The sequence below is a fragment of the Mangifera indica genome, chromosome 4 (genome assembly GCF_011075055.1).
Source record: "Mangifera indica cultivar Alphonso chromosome 4, CATAS_Mindica_2.1, whole genome shotgun sequence".
In the NCBI taxonomy this organism is placed as follows: Eukaryota; Viridiplantae; Streptophyta; class Magnoliopsida; order Sapindales; family Anacardiaceae; genus Mangifera; species Mangifera indica.
The window spans coordinates 19,477,007-19,493,586 of NC_058140.1; the positions used below are offsets into that span (position 1 = coordinate 19,477,007).

At 39.2% G+C, this 16,580-nt stretch overlaps 1 protein-coding gene and 2 pseudogenes across 1 annotated transcript; 1 reads left to right on the top strand and 2 right to left on the bottom strand.

The window, feature by feature from the left end:
• Window positions 1–1,324: 1,324 nt before the first annotated feature.
• Window positions 1,325–5,920, bottom strand: LOC123214992 (annotated as a pseudogene).
• A 674-nt stretch (window positions 5,921–6,594) lies between these two features.
• Window positions 6,595–10,711, top strand: LOC123212875 (annotated as a pseudogene).
• A 1,815-nt stretch (window positions 10,712–12,526) lies between these two features.
• Window positions 12,527–15,921, bottom strand: LOC123213426 (protein terminal ear1-like). The gene is made up of 5 exons (XM_044632862.1): window positions 14,976–15,921; window positions 14,045–14,708; window positions 13,782–13,901; window positions 13,531–13,672; window positions 12,527–13,424 (listed from the first exon to the last, which is right to left on the bottom strand). Exons 1-5 carry the CDS (start codon window positions 15,718–15,720, stop codon window positions 13,137–13,139), a joined length of 1,959 nt encoding a protein of 652 aa, XP_044488797.1. The 5' UTR covers window positions 15,721–15,921; the 3' UTR covers window positions 12,527–13,136.
• Between the last annotated feature and the right edge of the window lie 659 nt (window positions 15,922–16,580).

Here is a 16,580-nt window from a genome sequence, read left to right on the forward strand (position 1 = left end):
TCATCTTCTCTTTTTGACTTGTTCCCTCTCCATGCAACTGGGGAGAAGAAACAAGTCTGACTGTTTATTAATTATAATTAATCAAGGTTAAGAAAGTGTAAAGCTGATTGTTTAGTCCTCTAGATTATCACCGATATTAATATTTGATAAATTATCGATAAAGTTTAGGTGAAACCCACATAGATTAAATCTGAATGCAATCGTGCTTGTATATAACAATGGAAGCCGCTGTTATTCCAGCGTGTTATTTAAACCCAAAAGGGATTCTTATGCAATTTACACTATATATAGGCATTCAAAAAGGGTTTCTAGTTTTTAGAGAGAATATTTTTCTGGGATTTTGCGGAAGTCATTTTGCTGAATCGCATGGTTTGCTGCATAAAATGGAGATCCGAAAGTTGATGATAATGAGCAAGCATGCCATGTGATGGTGGAAGAAAGTACCTAAATTTTCTAATGGTGATGAATAAATAGCAGAAGTTAAACATGCTTTTCTCTTTGGTGGGGGAAGAATTGCTAGATTTGGAAATGGATGACTGCTTACTGCTGCATGCTTTAATTATCAGCACACGGTAGTTGAGTCTTGGAAGTTGGAAATGCTTCATAAAGTCAGCAACAATCAGACCGAATTTGTTAGATATTCGTAACAGGTACTCACAAGTGACATGTTTGCATTAGGTCCTATTTGTTCTGCCCGCATGTCATATCCACTTCACCGCATGTCCCGTTACATTTACGTAAGTGTAATAAGAAGTTTATCTGATAATCTCTTTGCTGCCACCACAATCTATTACTGAATTCGGGTAAACATTATACAGTAGCGGGGTATTAATTACATTCTGATAATCAGCTTTGATAAGTTGAATGTGATCGTCCATCAGTGGATATAGTGAGCAAACTCACCAAACTTACCGAACTTTAACAAAATGAATGTGATCATCCATGGTGGAGCTAGAACTTCACTAACACACAGCAGTGCTTCATATTTTAGCTTGCAATATTACAGAGGAATTTAACAAGCATATTAATCTTTGATTTTTTTAGCTTAAGTTTAATAATGAATGATAAAAAGTCATGGCAAGTATTTTTTCAGTCTAGACAAATAGAAGACTGGTGGATTGGTTTCAAATTTGTGCCACAAACTTTGGATTGATCAGTATTAGGTTAACTAACTACTGATGTACACTGAAAGCATTTGTTCTCGTATCAACAATATTTCTAATTGTTTATTTAAAAGAAGCTTTCTGATACTTCATAATCCAGCTTGATTCTTATGGAAATGTAGCATATTCACAAGAAATGAAGAAAAGATTACATCTTCAAAATAAATAAATAGAAGAAAATATTTCAGCTCACTACTGCAGTGTTTCACCTGTAAGGACTACCTTGTAGCTTAATTAGAGAGTAGTAGGCTCCCCTCCCTTGGGCTAGTAGATTGGAGTGTGATCCTTGTTCCACCACCTTCCCATTCTTTATCACAGCTATGGTGTCTGCCTTCTGTATTGTGGACAACCTGTGAGCTACAATTACACATGTTCTCCCAATCATCATCTTCTCCAATGCTTCCTGGACGAGGTTCTCTGACACATTGTCAAGTGCACTAGTCGCCTCATCTAAGAGGAGGATCATCGGATCCTTCAATATTGCTCGAGCCAGGGCAATCCTCTGCTTCTGCCCTCCTGATAGCTGAACTCCTCTTTCTCCACAGTAAGTTTCATAGCCTTCTCTCATGGAACTGCATGGACCATCAAAATTCGTATCAATATTGTGTTAACATAGAGAAAACTAGTTTCTGTTGTAGGTATATAATTCTATCTGAGAAGAAGACTACCTTATAAATTCGTGAGCATTGGCTAGAGTTGCAGCCTTCCTTATTTCAGCTTCTGTGGCATCCTCTTTACCGTAAGTAATATTCTCACGTATAGTTCCTGCAAAAAGTGTTGGCTCCTGACTTACTAATGCAATACGTGACCTCAGACTTCTCAAGTTGTAGCTCTTGATGTCACATTCATCTATCAAGACTACTCCACTTTGCGGGTCGTAAAATCTTTCAATGAACCCGATGATAGTAGATTTTCCAGAACCACTTTTTCCTACAAGTGCCACTGTTTTCCCTGCTTCAATTTTCAAACATAGGTCCCTGAAGATCACTTGGTTAGGTCTTGATGGATAACAGAAGAATATATTCTTTAGTTCTATGTGTCCGGATGTAGCCTTCATATCTTCCTTACCTCTAGGCTCTTCAGGTTCTATCTCACTTGGCCTGTCCAGGATAGTGAAAATTGTGTTGATGGCATTGCCTCCTTTTGCTAAATCAGAAGTCATGCTCCCTGCATCTGCAATGTTTTTACCAGTGCTTATTAGGATGAAGAATGCTTGGAAAAGGTGTTTTGGTTTAACCAATCCTTGACTTATTACCCTCCCTCCATACCAGAAAATCAATGCTATAAAAGCTGTTGTGAGAAATTGGGAGCTGAACAAGCCAATTCCTGAAAACCATGATTGTTTGATGCTCTCCTTTTTTGGGCCCTTCATTGTTTCTTTGAAAAAACTCAATATCCTGTTCTGAGAGGAAAAGGCTGTAATAGTCCTATGGTTAATGGTAGCTTCACTTGCCAGTTGGCTTCCCTCATTTTGTGCTTTCTGTGCTCTTTCTGACATCCTTTTCATCAGAACACGTTTAGAATAAAAGCTCCCAATGAGTAAAGGCTGAATGGCAATCACAACAATGGCTATCCTCCATGTAACCAGCAATCCCAGGGTAAAAGCCAGCGAAGCACTGATGAAGACCTGAATCAGTAACGACATACGATCTGCAATGAAGGATTGAACCAGGTTAGCTTCATTAGCTAGTCGTGCACAGATTGCAGCGCTTGTATTCTCATCCTTATCGAACCACCCAATTTCAAAGGTGAGTATTTTTCCAAGCATTTTCTCTCGCACCTTCTTAACCAAATGCTCTCCCGTGACTGCAAAATTGTAATGTTGAAGGAGATGAGAGATGAAATTTAAAATTGATAATCCTAGGAAGATGAAGCAATACATTCTGATTTCCGATTTGATCCTGGAATTGTCTTTAAGAAAGTAAACCGACACAACTGATCCCAAACAGTAGGCATATACAGGATGAATTGCTCCAGAACCAGCAGCAGCTACACACCCAAGCACAGTTCTTTTCCATTCAGTTGCACTCATTTGCAGTAGACGCAGTTTGATAGAAGGAGAGCTAGAATTATTGCTTATGTTTTTTTCATTTTGCTCGTCATAGCAATGCATTTGGGAGGAGCTTTCCATGTCGATTGAAAATACTGGGCTGAATGGATAGGCCGGGCTGCTTTGGTAACTTGATCTCACACCTTCTGTTTGACTATAGACAGTGTTAGAGACTTCATTACTCATTGTTGATCCCTGCAATTGCACCATTTTTCTGTAGGCCCCACCTTCTCCATTGTTCATTTGCATCAGCTCATCATGGGAACCAGATTCAATCACTCTTCCTGATTGAAGTACTGTTATAAAATCAGCCTTACGTATTGTGGTGAGGCGGTGAGCTATAATAATTGTTGTCCTTCCTTGTGAAGCCTGGTCCAAGGCTTCCTGCACTATTTTCTCAGACTCTCCATCCAGAGCACTTGTAGCTTCATCAAGTAAAAGAATCTTTGGATCTCTTATTAAAGCCCTTGCAATAGCAATCCTTTGTTTTTGACCTCCTGACAACTGAACACCGAATTGGCCTACCTGGTGTATAAATGAAATAAACCGAGTCAATTGTAGCAATGAAAATCAATTTTATATACATTAAAAATATACAAGATTGGCTTACCTTGGTTTCATATGCATCACTTAACTTAACAATGAAGTCGTGAGCATTTGCAGCCTTAGCTGCCTTCATAACTTCTTCCATTGAAGCTCCTTCCTTACCAAACAGAATATTTTCCTTTATTGATGTTGCAAAAAGAATAGGCTCTTGATTAACCAGTCACATTAGGGATCTTAACCATTTAAGCTGAAGCCTCTTTATTTTGTGCCCATCAAGGAGAATTTTCCCGTTTGCAGGATCATAAAATCTTTCAAGCAAAGATACAACGGTGGACTTGCCAGAACCACTGGCTCCAACAAGACCCACTGTCTTTCCTGCTTGCACTTTTAGATTGAATCCTTTAAGAATTGGGGAATCAGGTCTTGTTGGATAACTAAAGTCAACCTCTCTAAATTCTATCTCTCCTTTGACATATCCCAAAACTTTTCCCTTTTCATCTTCAGAATTTATTACTGGAATTCGATCAATCATCTCAAAAATTCGCTGCGCAGCAATTGTTGCCTGGGAGATGAAAGAGAGATTGGGTAGTGCAGCAATAATTTCCCTGGACATACAAAATTCTGTCAGTTTTAACATAAACAATATACAAGCTGGTACTTGTACACAAGTCACGATGTTATGAATGCAAGCAACTTACGTTCCTCCTATTGTTGTACAAATTGCAGCAATAATAACAGCACCACCTTTTTCTCCTCTCTCAGTAACAAGGAAGCTTCCTACCCAAGCCTGGAAAGCCCAAGCTGCATAAATCATTCCCATACTCCCCATCAACAATCCTTTTGTTAAGCCTTGTTTAATACCAAGCTCCATTCTTTCCTGAAGAGCATGGCTAAACCTGTTTAGTGTTTGATTCTCCCCAACATATGAATAGACTGTTCGAATCGAGGATATAGCTTGTTCCACAATCCCACCAGCGATGTCATAAGCATCCTTAGCCTTCCCTGCTAGTTGCTTTAGTACTGTCCCAAATACAACTCCTGGAACGATGAACAAGAGTGTAAATGGTAACGCAGCCAGTGCTAGTCGCCAAGAGAGCATAAAAGAAACTACGACGCATGATATAAATGATGTGAGGTGAGCCAGAGTATTAGGTATCTACAGACACAGAAAAATAAATGTCGTCAGTATGAGAACAATGAGGGAAAAGAAAACAAAAAGGTGTTAAATGATAGGTAGTAACTTTCTCAGCAATGGTGTCCTGAATTGCATGAGCATCTGAGGAAATGGTTGAGATGACTTGGAACGTCGTGGAAGAAGCAGTTCGGTTGTCAAAGCTACCGACATCTTGCCTGAGGACTGATTTCAGGTACTCCATCCTGATGCGAGATGCCTGTCTCTCGGCAGTTCTTGTCCAACATATTCCTTCTGCGAAAAGTGAGGTTCTCCGATAAAATTCCAGAAATGAGAGACATATGCTTGATATATGTATTTGACGAAACTATTTTACATGCAAGATAGTCCTAAATTGACCAAGGTTTGGCTGCCTAGTTTAAGACCTAAAACAACTTGAAAGCCAGAGTGCAGCATAGCAACTTTGTATTTTTGGGACCCCATTTGTCTTGCCAACACGATACCATTGGTTTTCAGTGCGTCCAAACACCGCTTCTCTAACGAGCCAATGGGAAATGTAATTGGAATAGGGAGAATCGGATATGAACTGAACCCAAATAACAAGAAAAGTATCAGAAAGATACATACCAATGAAAGCAGATACCCCCACGAAGATTGCAAGATAGAACAGCCTGAGTGTGTACTGTTTACACAGGAAGATGCCAGTAGTTTGAGTGTCAACTATATTTTTTGATATGTAAACTTAGTAGCACTAGCCACTAATTCAGTTGATTTTTTTACCATGATACTGATACTATTTACTTCAGAATAGATGCATTATTTGATGTAATATTTGAGTACCTTGTTCACGATCTCATTGGAGACAGAGATATCAGAAGATCCAAGCTCGTTGAAAACACCGCTAAGCACATACATGGTAACTGGAGACATCATCCCGTCTCCTATGCAGCCCAGAATTCCAAACAACAAAAGCAATTTGTCTGTCCTATCAGCATAACGAAAGAGCCCACCTTTGCTTTCAGTCCCCATATCAGTGCTATCTTAATCTTCAAGCTATACTAATCTCCAACCCTTCCACTTCGAGTTACCTTTTCTACCACTCAATCTGTTTGAAATGAAAAACAAGGCTAGCTTAATGTATGCATTAAAAAAAGGTCTATTATGGACTTACTATGCATGTATGAGAAGCACTAATATATATTCTCTTTTCACTCTCATTCTTGTTGTAACAGGTGTAGAAAGAGACCAAAAAATTAGAAAAAAAAAAAAAAAACTGTCACAATGAAGGTAAGAATGTGTAAAAGAGAGAAGGAAAGCGCCGTCCTTACTGTCTTGTACAAACTGCTTATGCCATACGGACAGTGCCGGCATTTCTATGTAATCCTTCGGTCTTGTCAGATTATGAGTAGCATGGTAGAAGAAGTCAAATTGTTTGTGTGTATGTCTTTTCGGTGGCATTGTTTTGTTTGTCACCGGAAAAGTAAAGTTGAACGGGACATTGGGAATCTATGATTTTGACACCTTACACACAACATCTTTGTTTTTACGCTCCTTGCTGAAAGTTGAAAATTTTCCCGAGAAAATTTATTGTATCTTTTCTGGGCTGGACTGTCAGATATAAGCCCAATCTGGCTTTGTACTATACAGACCCATTTGTGGTAAGCAGGCTGCATGATAGTTAATGCACATCGACTGCACCATATAACTCCTCCTTGACCTTCAAATTCAATAGCCTGACCTCATTTTAGCGATCCCTCGCGGGGCTTTGATAGATTGATAACTCGATTATCTCCAAATTGGAAATCAAAGATGGTGAGAGTGGCAACGTACTTCGCAATGTCATTTGGAGCCTTCCTCTTCTGGCAGTCCATGGAGAAAATCCACGTCTGGATCGCCCTCCGTCAGGACGAAAAGGTTTGGCTGCCGTCTTTGCTTTTGTCAATTAATGTAATTAATCTCTTGTACTTGACTTGTTACTGTTAGTTTGTAAGATCTCCCTTCAAATTTACTTTCCCACAAGATTTGATGTCTTCGGATTTCCCAGTGCGATAAGAACCCTAGGTTCTCAGTATTCGTTTACTTGTATGACTAATTATATTTGTTTTGATGTTTCAGAATGAGAGGTTGGCAAAGGAAGCGGAAATCAGGAGAGTGAGAGAAGAAATGGTTAAAGACAACAAATACAAGGAGATTCTGTAATTCCATTCGTATTGTTCCTGTTTTTGTTTCCAATTAATAATTTTTCTCATAAGCATGATGTGTACTGTAAGTTCTTGCTATAATTGTTATCAACGCTGATGAAATATGTGGTTTAATTTGCTTTTTATTCCCCCTATTGAGTTCAGACTCTTGCAGCAACTAATTTTATCTATGATTTGATAAATGATGTCCGGCATTCGCTTGGAAAATTTTTTTATGTAATTTTTGTAGAATTGAACTGAGAACTTCTGTTTTTGGACTGCTATGATATGTTCTGAGTCTCTAGATTTCATTTTACTTAGGAGTTCTCACATATTCATCTTGTATAGATAGTTTATGTTTGAGTAGGCTGTAGGCTGCAATGCATACCATCTCTGCTTCCGGATACAATTCAGTTTGTTTACATGAGACTTGATAGGTTGTTTTGTTAGCTAACTGTCGTTCATCATTTCCCAGCAACCGTTTTGGTAGTTCTGTTTATCAAGAATGTAGGGCCTAGCATCAGTCCCAACTCCCCATTTCAAGATTTGTTTAACTTTTTATGTGATATGGGAATCTCCAAAATTGAAAAGAAAGAAAGAAAATATCTGGAGTTGAAGGTGAAATACAATTGCATAAAGATATATTTAGATCATACTACTTTACCAACAGCATTTGGCATTGTCTTACTCTTTTCCTCAATCTACCTGTGCAGCCTTCAAAGCCTTCTTGCTTATTTGTTACTCAATTTGATTTAATGTTTATGGCTTGTACATATCTGTTATAGATGCTGAGATATCATATAGAACTGAACCAAGTCCCTGAGAAAGGGTGTATATATGTTCTTTATACCCGTTTTCCTTTTATTTCTTAATGTAATTGTATATGGTGGATCTGCTTAGGGAATTTGATTAAATGATGACAATGCCGGTGGGTTGTAAATAATTTTACACTGAGGTTAGTTTATTGCTTTGAGGACCGTGAACATCTCACTACTTCGGGTTTTTTGGGTTCTTAAGCTGTGCATGTTAGCCACTATCTGAAATCCTTTGCCGTACTTGCAAATGTAATTGGCACATATTGAAGCTCGAGGGATTTTGACTTGCTGTTGGAAGAATCCCAGCTCGTGTTAAAGAATTCATCTTGAGCATCTCTTTACTGTATGTTCCTTGAGCACTCAAGCGAGCCACCATTGTTGTAATTTGGCAGCTGCCTTGACAGGCAAATAGCTTGCATTTGTTTGCAAATTCTTTAAGTTGAAATCTCAGCTATCTCTTATATGACAAATGAAATCTCACGCAGTTAGTCCAGTTTTTACGTAAACAAAATCGGGGATGAAAAGAAAAGAACAAAGTTAATCTAAATTCCAAGTTCTTGTCGATGGTGGATTTGAATCCGTGCTCTTATCTTTGAACACCCTCAAAGTTCACTACTGGTTATCTATTCGGTCGGGTCATCCTCTTATATGCAGGTTCAGCAAGACAGTCATCTTGTTCTGACATCTGTTTATTTGCCTTTTTAACTGAAGGAATTGCTGTTATGAGCACTTTTCTGCGGCCCTGCAATGTGTCGTGTGTCCAGTGCGCTAGTAGCATAATCAATTCGTGAGCCTGTGCAAATAAGTTAAACAAGTTCAACATGTTTATCATGTTAGCCATCTAGAGATCACACAAAATGTACAAAGCTCTAACCTCAGAAAGGCCATTTGCTTTTCCCTTCTATTCTGTTTAAAGCTCTAAAAAATGATCACATCACAGCCACTACCATATTTTCATATAAGGGCGGTAGCTTCATTTCCCATAATTCATATCTAGTCCATGCATTCATAATCCTCAACCACAAGTGATGGATACAAAGAAAATTTTACTGGTGGGTTTGTCACTTGTTCTGGTTTTAGGCTTGGCTGGAAGTTTTGATTACCACGAGAGTGACTTGGCTTCTGAAGAGAGCCTCTGGGACTTGTCTGAGAGATGGAGGAGCCACCACACAGTGTCGCATAACCTGAGGGGAAAAAAATGCGTTTCAATGTGTTTAAGCAGAATCTGAAGCATATTCACAAGGTGAACCAAATGGATTTGCCTTACAAGTTGAAGCTCAACAGGTATGCTGATATGACCAACCATGAGTTTTTGAGCACCCGTGGTTCAAAGTTAAGCCACCATAGAATGTTACATGGTCCCTGGAGAAACACAGGGTTCAGGGATGCCAAGACCAATGATCTTCCTCCATCTGTCCATTGTAGGAAGAACAGAGCTGTCACCAGAGTCAAGAACCAAGGCAAATGTGGTAAGAACGATCTTTTGTTACAATTAAAAGTACATAATCAGGAAATATTACCATCAATAAAGTTTAGTTCTTAGTTTCCATCTCTGAAATGTTCCAGGTTGCACTAGCAATGAGGTGTAATTTATGTTGTGAAATCATTTCTGGCAATTTTATGGTGTCGTCTAGTTGTTGCTACTGGTAGACTGTCAATCCCCCTCTTCCTAAAAAAGAACAGAAATCAAATCCTAAATTTTTAGTTTGCTTCCACCATTTTCCTTGACCTGTTGCCTGAAATCTACTGGATATTATTTAATTTTACAGGAAGCTGTTGGGCATTTTCAACTGTAGTTGCAGTGGAGGGCATTAACAAGATCAAAACAGGTGAGTTATGGTCCCTGTCTGAGCAAGACAACCATGGTTGTGATGGAGGATTAATGGAGCAATCATTGGACTTCATTGCAAAAAGTGATGGATTAACAATGGAGGAAAGTTACCCTTATACAGCTAGAGATGGATCCTGTGAGTTGCCCAAGGTTGGTAACTAGCAACATAGAGAAGATTTCGATATCTGAAATGTATAACTTAATATTCAAACTACTGCCGGCCTTGCAGAAGAATGCACCAGAAGTGATTATCGATGGCTATGAAATGGTACCGGAAAGTGATGAGATTGTGTTGATCAAAGCTGTAGCAAACCAACCTGTAGCAGTTGCAATAGATGCTGGTGGCAAGGATTTTCAGTTTTACTCAGAGGTAACAATTTTCAGGCTTCTATCAGGAAGAGATAAATATGAAGACTATAATGTAGAAATAATTGCAAATCACATTTTCTAGACTTGAATTTTTTTTTTAATGTACAACAGTGATGTGATTGCAGGGAGTATTCAATGGAGACTGTGGCACAAAGCTGAATCATGGAGTGGCTGTTGTAGGATACGGAGAAACTCAAGATGGAACTAAGTACTGGATAGTGAAAAATTCGTGGGGGACTGGGGAGAAAAGGGTTATATAAGAATGCAACGAGAGATCGATGCTGAAGAGGGGCTGTGAGGTATAACTCTGGAAGCATCGTATCCAGTCAAGCTGAACTCGGACAACAGAAAGACATCCCGGCAAGGATGAACTCTAGTTCAGTACACTCATATATAATCAGACTTCTGTCCATCTCATACAAGTTGTGTAGTTCACCAAGTGCTTAAAACAGAGCAGTTGTTGTTCACCATATACTGTTTTATGTAATAATTTGGAGCTGAATAAACCTGTTTGTTGTTGCTGGTATTGTAAATGGAGTGGGAGAAAAACCAATATACTATTTGTGGTATATGGGCCAATCTGTATCGATGATCTATCCCAAGCGACTAAAAAAAAATTTGAAAATCTAGCCTAAATATAGTGAAAAGTGTGAAGCCCATATCTGCCAATAAACAGGTCTGGACATTGGCTGCCATCTGAGCCAGCTTGGGTCTGAGTTCAAGAGTCACTATTTGGCTCAACTAGTTAAACTTAAATTGAAGTATTAATTTATAAATCTCGAGATCAATTATTTATTGGCATTATTGTATTGCAGCCCTTCTTGCTAAAAATTCTTCTTCATCTCCATCAATTATTTTTCTTCTTCTCTCACATTATTGAATAGCCAACTCAAACAAATTGAGTTCAATGTCAAATTAATTATTTTGAATTCACATCTAGCCTAAGTTAATTTTTGTTCAAATTCAGCTCAAGTTGTTCAAAGTTACCTCTGAATTATTTGGACAAGAAACCGTAAAACTGGTTTTTCCAAAATCACAATAAAAAAATTTTGCTTCTTTTAAACAATTAGGCTTCAAAACAAGTTGTCCAAGTGGCCAACTGTGTGGCCTTGATTAGGTGAAAAGGACCCTGCGCCACGCATGCAGGCCACAGTTTCCATGCTCCCGCCATATCTTTGACCATACGTACCGGTCTTTGCCCGGTCGTTGGTCAAAACAAAACCACACTTCCTCCTAATCAAACACAACTTACAAACAATTACAAGACAAAATTACACCTGGGGAAACCACAAAACAAATCCTCACTATTTATGTAATGCAAAAAGCTGTGTTAGTTTAATAATTCCGAAAATTCGAACTCAATTTGGATCCAGCCCTTGAAGAAGTGGCCCATGTTGCAGAATCTAGGATAAGAGCATCCCATGATGACAATACAAAGAGCCCGTAAAATATAATGATGTTTAGAGGACTAGAGTTCTGTCTGGCATGGTGAGGGGTTGGATTGGTCCACTGTCAGCAAGACAATTGCCTATTGACACCAACAATACGAGGTTAAACTGTGGAAATATGGAAGAACATTAACAAAAAACAAGGAGATAACGTGGACAGCATCAGGTGGTCCACGTGTCAAAACCCCATAACATCAAGTGAAGGGCACAAAGAAGAGATGGAGACGAAGCAGAGCAGATTGTGACAGATAAAGAGAAAGCTACAGAAGGAAGCATTAAATTGGGCTATGATAAAGACAGTGCATACAACAGTGAAACGTCAAAGAGGCAACTGTAGAGAGTAGTGAATGACATAAGAAAAAACATGAAAAATTAATTGAATGGGGTGTTTTAGGCTTTATGAGCTGGACACTGCAGAACCTGTTGCACATCGTACGGATCCAGCCAATCCTACACAGCCACAGCAGATGCCACATCAGATTTTTGTCCTGCGTGGCATCAGATTTGTCAGCAATTCACGTGGTCCTCTCTCTGCTACTTCAATTCACTTGGACAACCGAGCCAAACTCAAACATATATCGTATTTTATTCTCTCTGAAGATTTCATCTCCATTGACCTAAACTTACTGCAACTCTTCTAATTAAATTTGCCCTTCTTTTTCTTTAATTCCTTTTCTTCATCATACATGTTTAACTAATTTAAGCCAAAACAATATGCCTACTGAGTCTTGAACCCCATATGTACGTAAGCAAAATCTTTGCATTGGTCAACATTCTGGAAGAGACAAGCCAACATTAAGCGTTTTTTGTGGCATAATTGATGTATAAACCCCATCATTTGTTTGACCAGAAGGATAATAAACTTCAGCCATCGAAGAAGTTGAAACTTTCGTAGTTGCAGGAAGAACAGTTCACCAGAGCCGAAACGTAATAGATGGAACTACAGCTACCAAGGAGATCAACGAGACTCGGGCAGAAATGAGTCAAATGACAGCCAAAGGAATCGACGATAGTTTAAAGATCAGAGACGTACACAGACCAGAAAGTTGGCAGGTGTAGAGGTATCAGCAATTAGCCATATACCCACCGTACATCGCCGGGTTATAGAGACTTCGTATTATACGTTGGTCAAGTCTCTCAATGTTTCCAATGAATAAACATATACATCTTATCAGAAACAAATAACTCATAACCCAGAAACGTAAAAATAACTAGCTACATCAGTAACCACGCTACAATTTGTGCAACCAAAAAAACGTAAATACTTGATTTCGCTACAGCTTGCTTAATTTCTGAACGAGAAGTAAATGGAAGAGATGACAGTCGCGGTCAGCTAGCTGACCTGGAGGGTAAACAGATGCAGGCTACATAAAGAGAGGGCTCGGTGCTCAACAAGAGGCCATCGGGTAGGTATTGCAGCACAAACGTTGGTTGCAGTGAACAAGTCATATATAATTAATGGCTATGTATTTATATTTTGATATGATATGAGAGATATAGACACAGAACCACTCTTGTTTTATGCCACAAGAACATGGCATTATCTCTGTCATCGTCGCCGCCGTTTGTGCTACAGCAGCTGCCGCCATTCAGGGGATCGTTTTAGTCAGCATAATCAGTAAAGCCATTGGTATGATTATCAGGTGTACCACCAACATATAAGTCGTTATCATCATCGTCATGGTCATCATGATCATCGTACGAGGCATCTGGATTGGTGAGTGAGTGGTCAATCATCATCAACTGCTGCTGCTTAGTGTGGCCAACAATGGGGAGTGGCTCCGTCAGTTGCCGCCCGTCTCGAGGTGGTGAAAACACCACAGGCAGATAGTGGTCCATCTCGCTCGGGAACTTCGAGTTCTTAAAGTGCTCTTTCAAAGCTTCCAATCCCTTTACAAAGTTTTCATTTTTACATACAAAACAATTAAAACACAACATACGCTTTCTGAAGTCGCCATAAATTATTCAAAAGACAAAGTTACTATAAAAATAAAACCTGGACTCTAGCATAGGTGACTTCACAAATTTTCCTTGAGTTGAAGACCTCCCAGTTCTGAAGATGAAAGGCTTTATATAGCCTCAATGTTGCTTCAGAAGACGTCATGTTCACAAATCCATATCCCACGTTACACTTGTTACTATTAAAATCAAAATGTATAAATTAGTTTTCAATAATCACTCTTCCTGGAGATTCCTTTTGTTTTTCAAGGGAAACAAAACGTAAAGGAAGGCATGGAAAAGAATTACTTGAAATCAATAGGCAGGTAGACGAAGTCATAGGAAGACAAAGGCTGGCCATCCCCTTCAGCAATCTGTTCATTGCAGTGAATACAGTGGTTGTCCAACATATTCAATAACAGCTTCTGACTGCAGCATGTCAAAAGAAAGAAAAAATTATGCCGAATACCAGATAGATACAAAAATTGGGAAAATAAAATATAACATTACATATACGTTAAATCATTATGCAAAAAATGTATAAAAAATTTGCGTAGAATTTTTGTAGCAACCTGTACTTGTTGGGTATGTTCTTGATCATGACAGTGGTTCGGGAATCTTTACAATTTGAGTCTGCCATGGCAACTTCATTTATAAGGAAACGAGAATCTATCTTCCTCACTTGTCTTCCCTTCCAATGCTTATTACTCCTGTTCTTAACTTGTTGCGGTTTAGAAGATGCCGTTGAATGATTGCTTTGGCATTTCCCACTACTCCTCCTTGGATTCCCGTCATCAATTGTATTGGCTACTGCACCTGCTAAAGACAAAGAAGCCACCGAGGCCTCAATTGAAGCAGTACTAGTCTTGTTCACATTAGGGTTTCCATTTACTGAACTTGATGGAGATTTCTTTCTCAATGGTTGAGTTTGAGCGACAAGAGAATGAGAAAAGGAAGAAGATGGGTGAGTTGAAAATCTATAATCTGAATTTCTTGTCATATAAGAATTGTGGTTATTGACAGTAAAGTTGTTACTGGTACTAGCTGTGTTTGTGTTGGCATTGAAGAACTTCTTGTTATAGCCACCCGGACGACTAAATTCAATAACAACAGCCTTACCAAAAATTTCTTTGCCATTCATTTCTTTGAGAGCCTTACTTGCATCTCTTATATCATAGAACTCTATAAATCTTTGGTGCTTCTTCAGCGGTGTCTCTCTTAACTCCTTCACGGGACCTGAGAAATAATGTTAATTAATAAAGGTCATTTAGGTAGCTCTTCAATTTCTAGTCAGATGTGTTATCGAAAATGGCAAATGAAATAAGAAAACGATCCATTGGATTCTTAAACAAACAGCTCGGCCCACCACCAATTCCCATCAAAGCAAGAAATCAGTAAAACAAATCAAACACTTTCAGATCTTATGAAAACTTTTCTTCACTTCAAACTAAAACCCCTCTAAAACCCGCAGCAAAATGGGAAAAAAATATACTCAAGACTTACCGAAAGCCTGAAAGATTTCTCTTAGACTGGAAGAGGAGACACCAGAGTCTAAATTGAAAACCACGATAGTCCCTTGATTATTCCCGTCAGGAACCGCATTACAGGACGGAACGATGAACTGCGGCCAAACGGGTCGACCGGCAATGAGGCCACGCGCGGTTTGAGACACAAACGAAGAACTCGGACTTTGACCATCGCAATTTTTCTGCAACACGAAACCACAGCACTGATTCCCCAACAAGGTTTGTAGTTGCATGTGTTGTTCTCGTATTTCCTTAAAAGCCATCTCCGCATGTCTCAGATCATAAAAATGAACGGTGACGATCCCTTCGTCCGCTCTATCCATCTGAACACCTCTTACTTCACCAAAAACCTCCAAATCTCTCCTCACACTTGACTCACTCACATCACCCGCCACCGAACTCAAAACCAACGTCCGCGTTGGAGTCGAGGACGGAGGAGGGAGCGCATGATATGAGGGAGAACTACTAACGTACGCCGCTTGTGTATGATACTGAGGGTAGACCAAGCCACCTATACCAACGGCGGCAGCAGAAGCATCACAAAACGGCAAAACTTGGACGTCGTTTGAAGGATACGGAGAAAGATGAGTGTACGGGTAAAAAACTTGGGGCGGTCTAAAAACCGGAAATTGGGGTTGGTTGTTCACGGGGTTTCTCGGCCTGAACTCCTGTGCTCGTGGGTCAAGGCTCCCCGGAAACCGGACGATACCGGTTTCTCCCATGAGGGTTTCCGTAAGTTTTCACAAGTCGGAAAACCAGTTTTTTCCGGTGAAGTTAGCGGCTATTATTGACGGTAAAAATGTCTCCTTTCGTTGCTGACAGTATAAATACCTCTTCAATATCTACAACACCCTCTCTGTAGTCTCTCCAAGCAAGAATAAACGGTCTTTATTTCCTTTCCAAAGTTGCTATAAATGTCCTTTGCCATCTAATTCTCCTTCACGGTTCCCATTGATTCCCCGGTGAGATTAATTTAATAGGGGTGAGAATGGATGTGGAGCGTACACGTGGCTGATTTGATGAAAGAGGAGGAGATGAACCAGATGATTGCAGGGGATAAAAATAGGTGCAGGTTAAACTGTAATAGCATCAGATACCGAAGAAAGTAAGAGTAATAATTGCCTGGTGCATGGTACTTTTCATGTTTGTATTTTGACTACTCGTATCCGTATTGTATTGTATTTTGTATTTCTGTACATCCCCTAACGAACAAAAGCCTCTTGCTCTTCTTCCTCTTATTATTATCACCAACCAATACAATTTCCCAGAAAATCTTTTCTTTCATTAATTTTCTCTCTGTTCTGCTGCATGCAAACGTGGCTACTAGCTAGCTAAGCTGCCTCTTTGGCTTCTAACAGTAAAGAGTTGTTATTTCATCTTCTGTTCTGTCATTCTGTGACTGTCTTTCTTCTCTCTTCAATCGCTGTGTGGTTGCTTTTATCTCTCTATATTTAGCGACAAACTTTGTGAATGCAATTTGATAGGCATTGAAAATTCTCATATTAACTCAGAACTGTTTAAGCTATACTTCTGGGCTGTATGTAAATCATAATACCAATAATAATAACTTTGAAGGCAGGAG

Bases quoted from the DNA above. Each gene is read 5' to 3' on its own strand.
- LOC123213426 (XM_044632862.1), bottom strand. From the start codon at position 15,720: ATGGGAGAAACCGGTATCGTCCGGTTTCCGGGGAGCCTTGACCCACGA. The intron at 13,902-14,044 runs GTTGCTACAAAA...GACATGCTGCAG, and splicing joins AACATACCCAACAAGTACAG to TCAGAAGCTGTTATTGAATA. The intron at 13,673-13,781 runs GTAATTCTTTTC...TGATTTTAATAG, and splicing joins TACCTGCCTATTGATTTCAA to TAACAAGTGTAACGTGGGAT.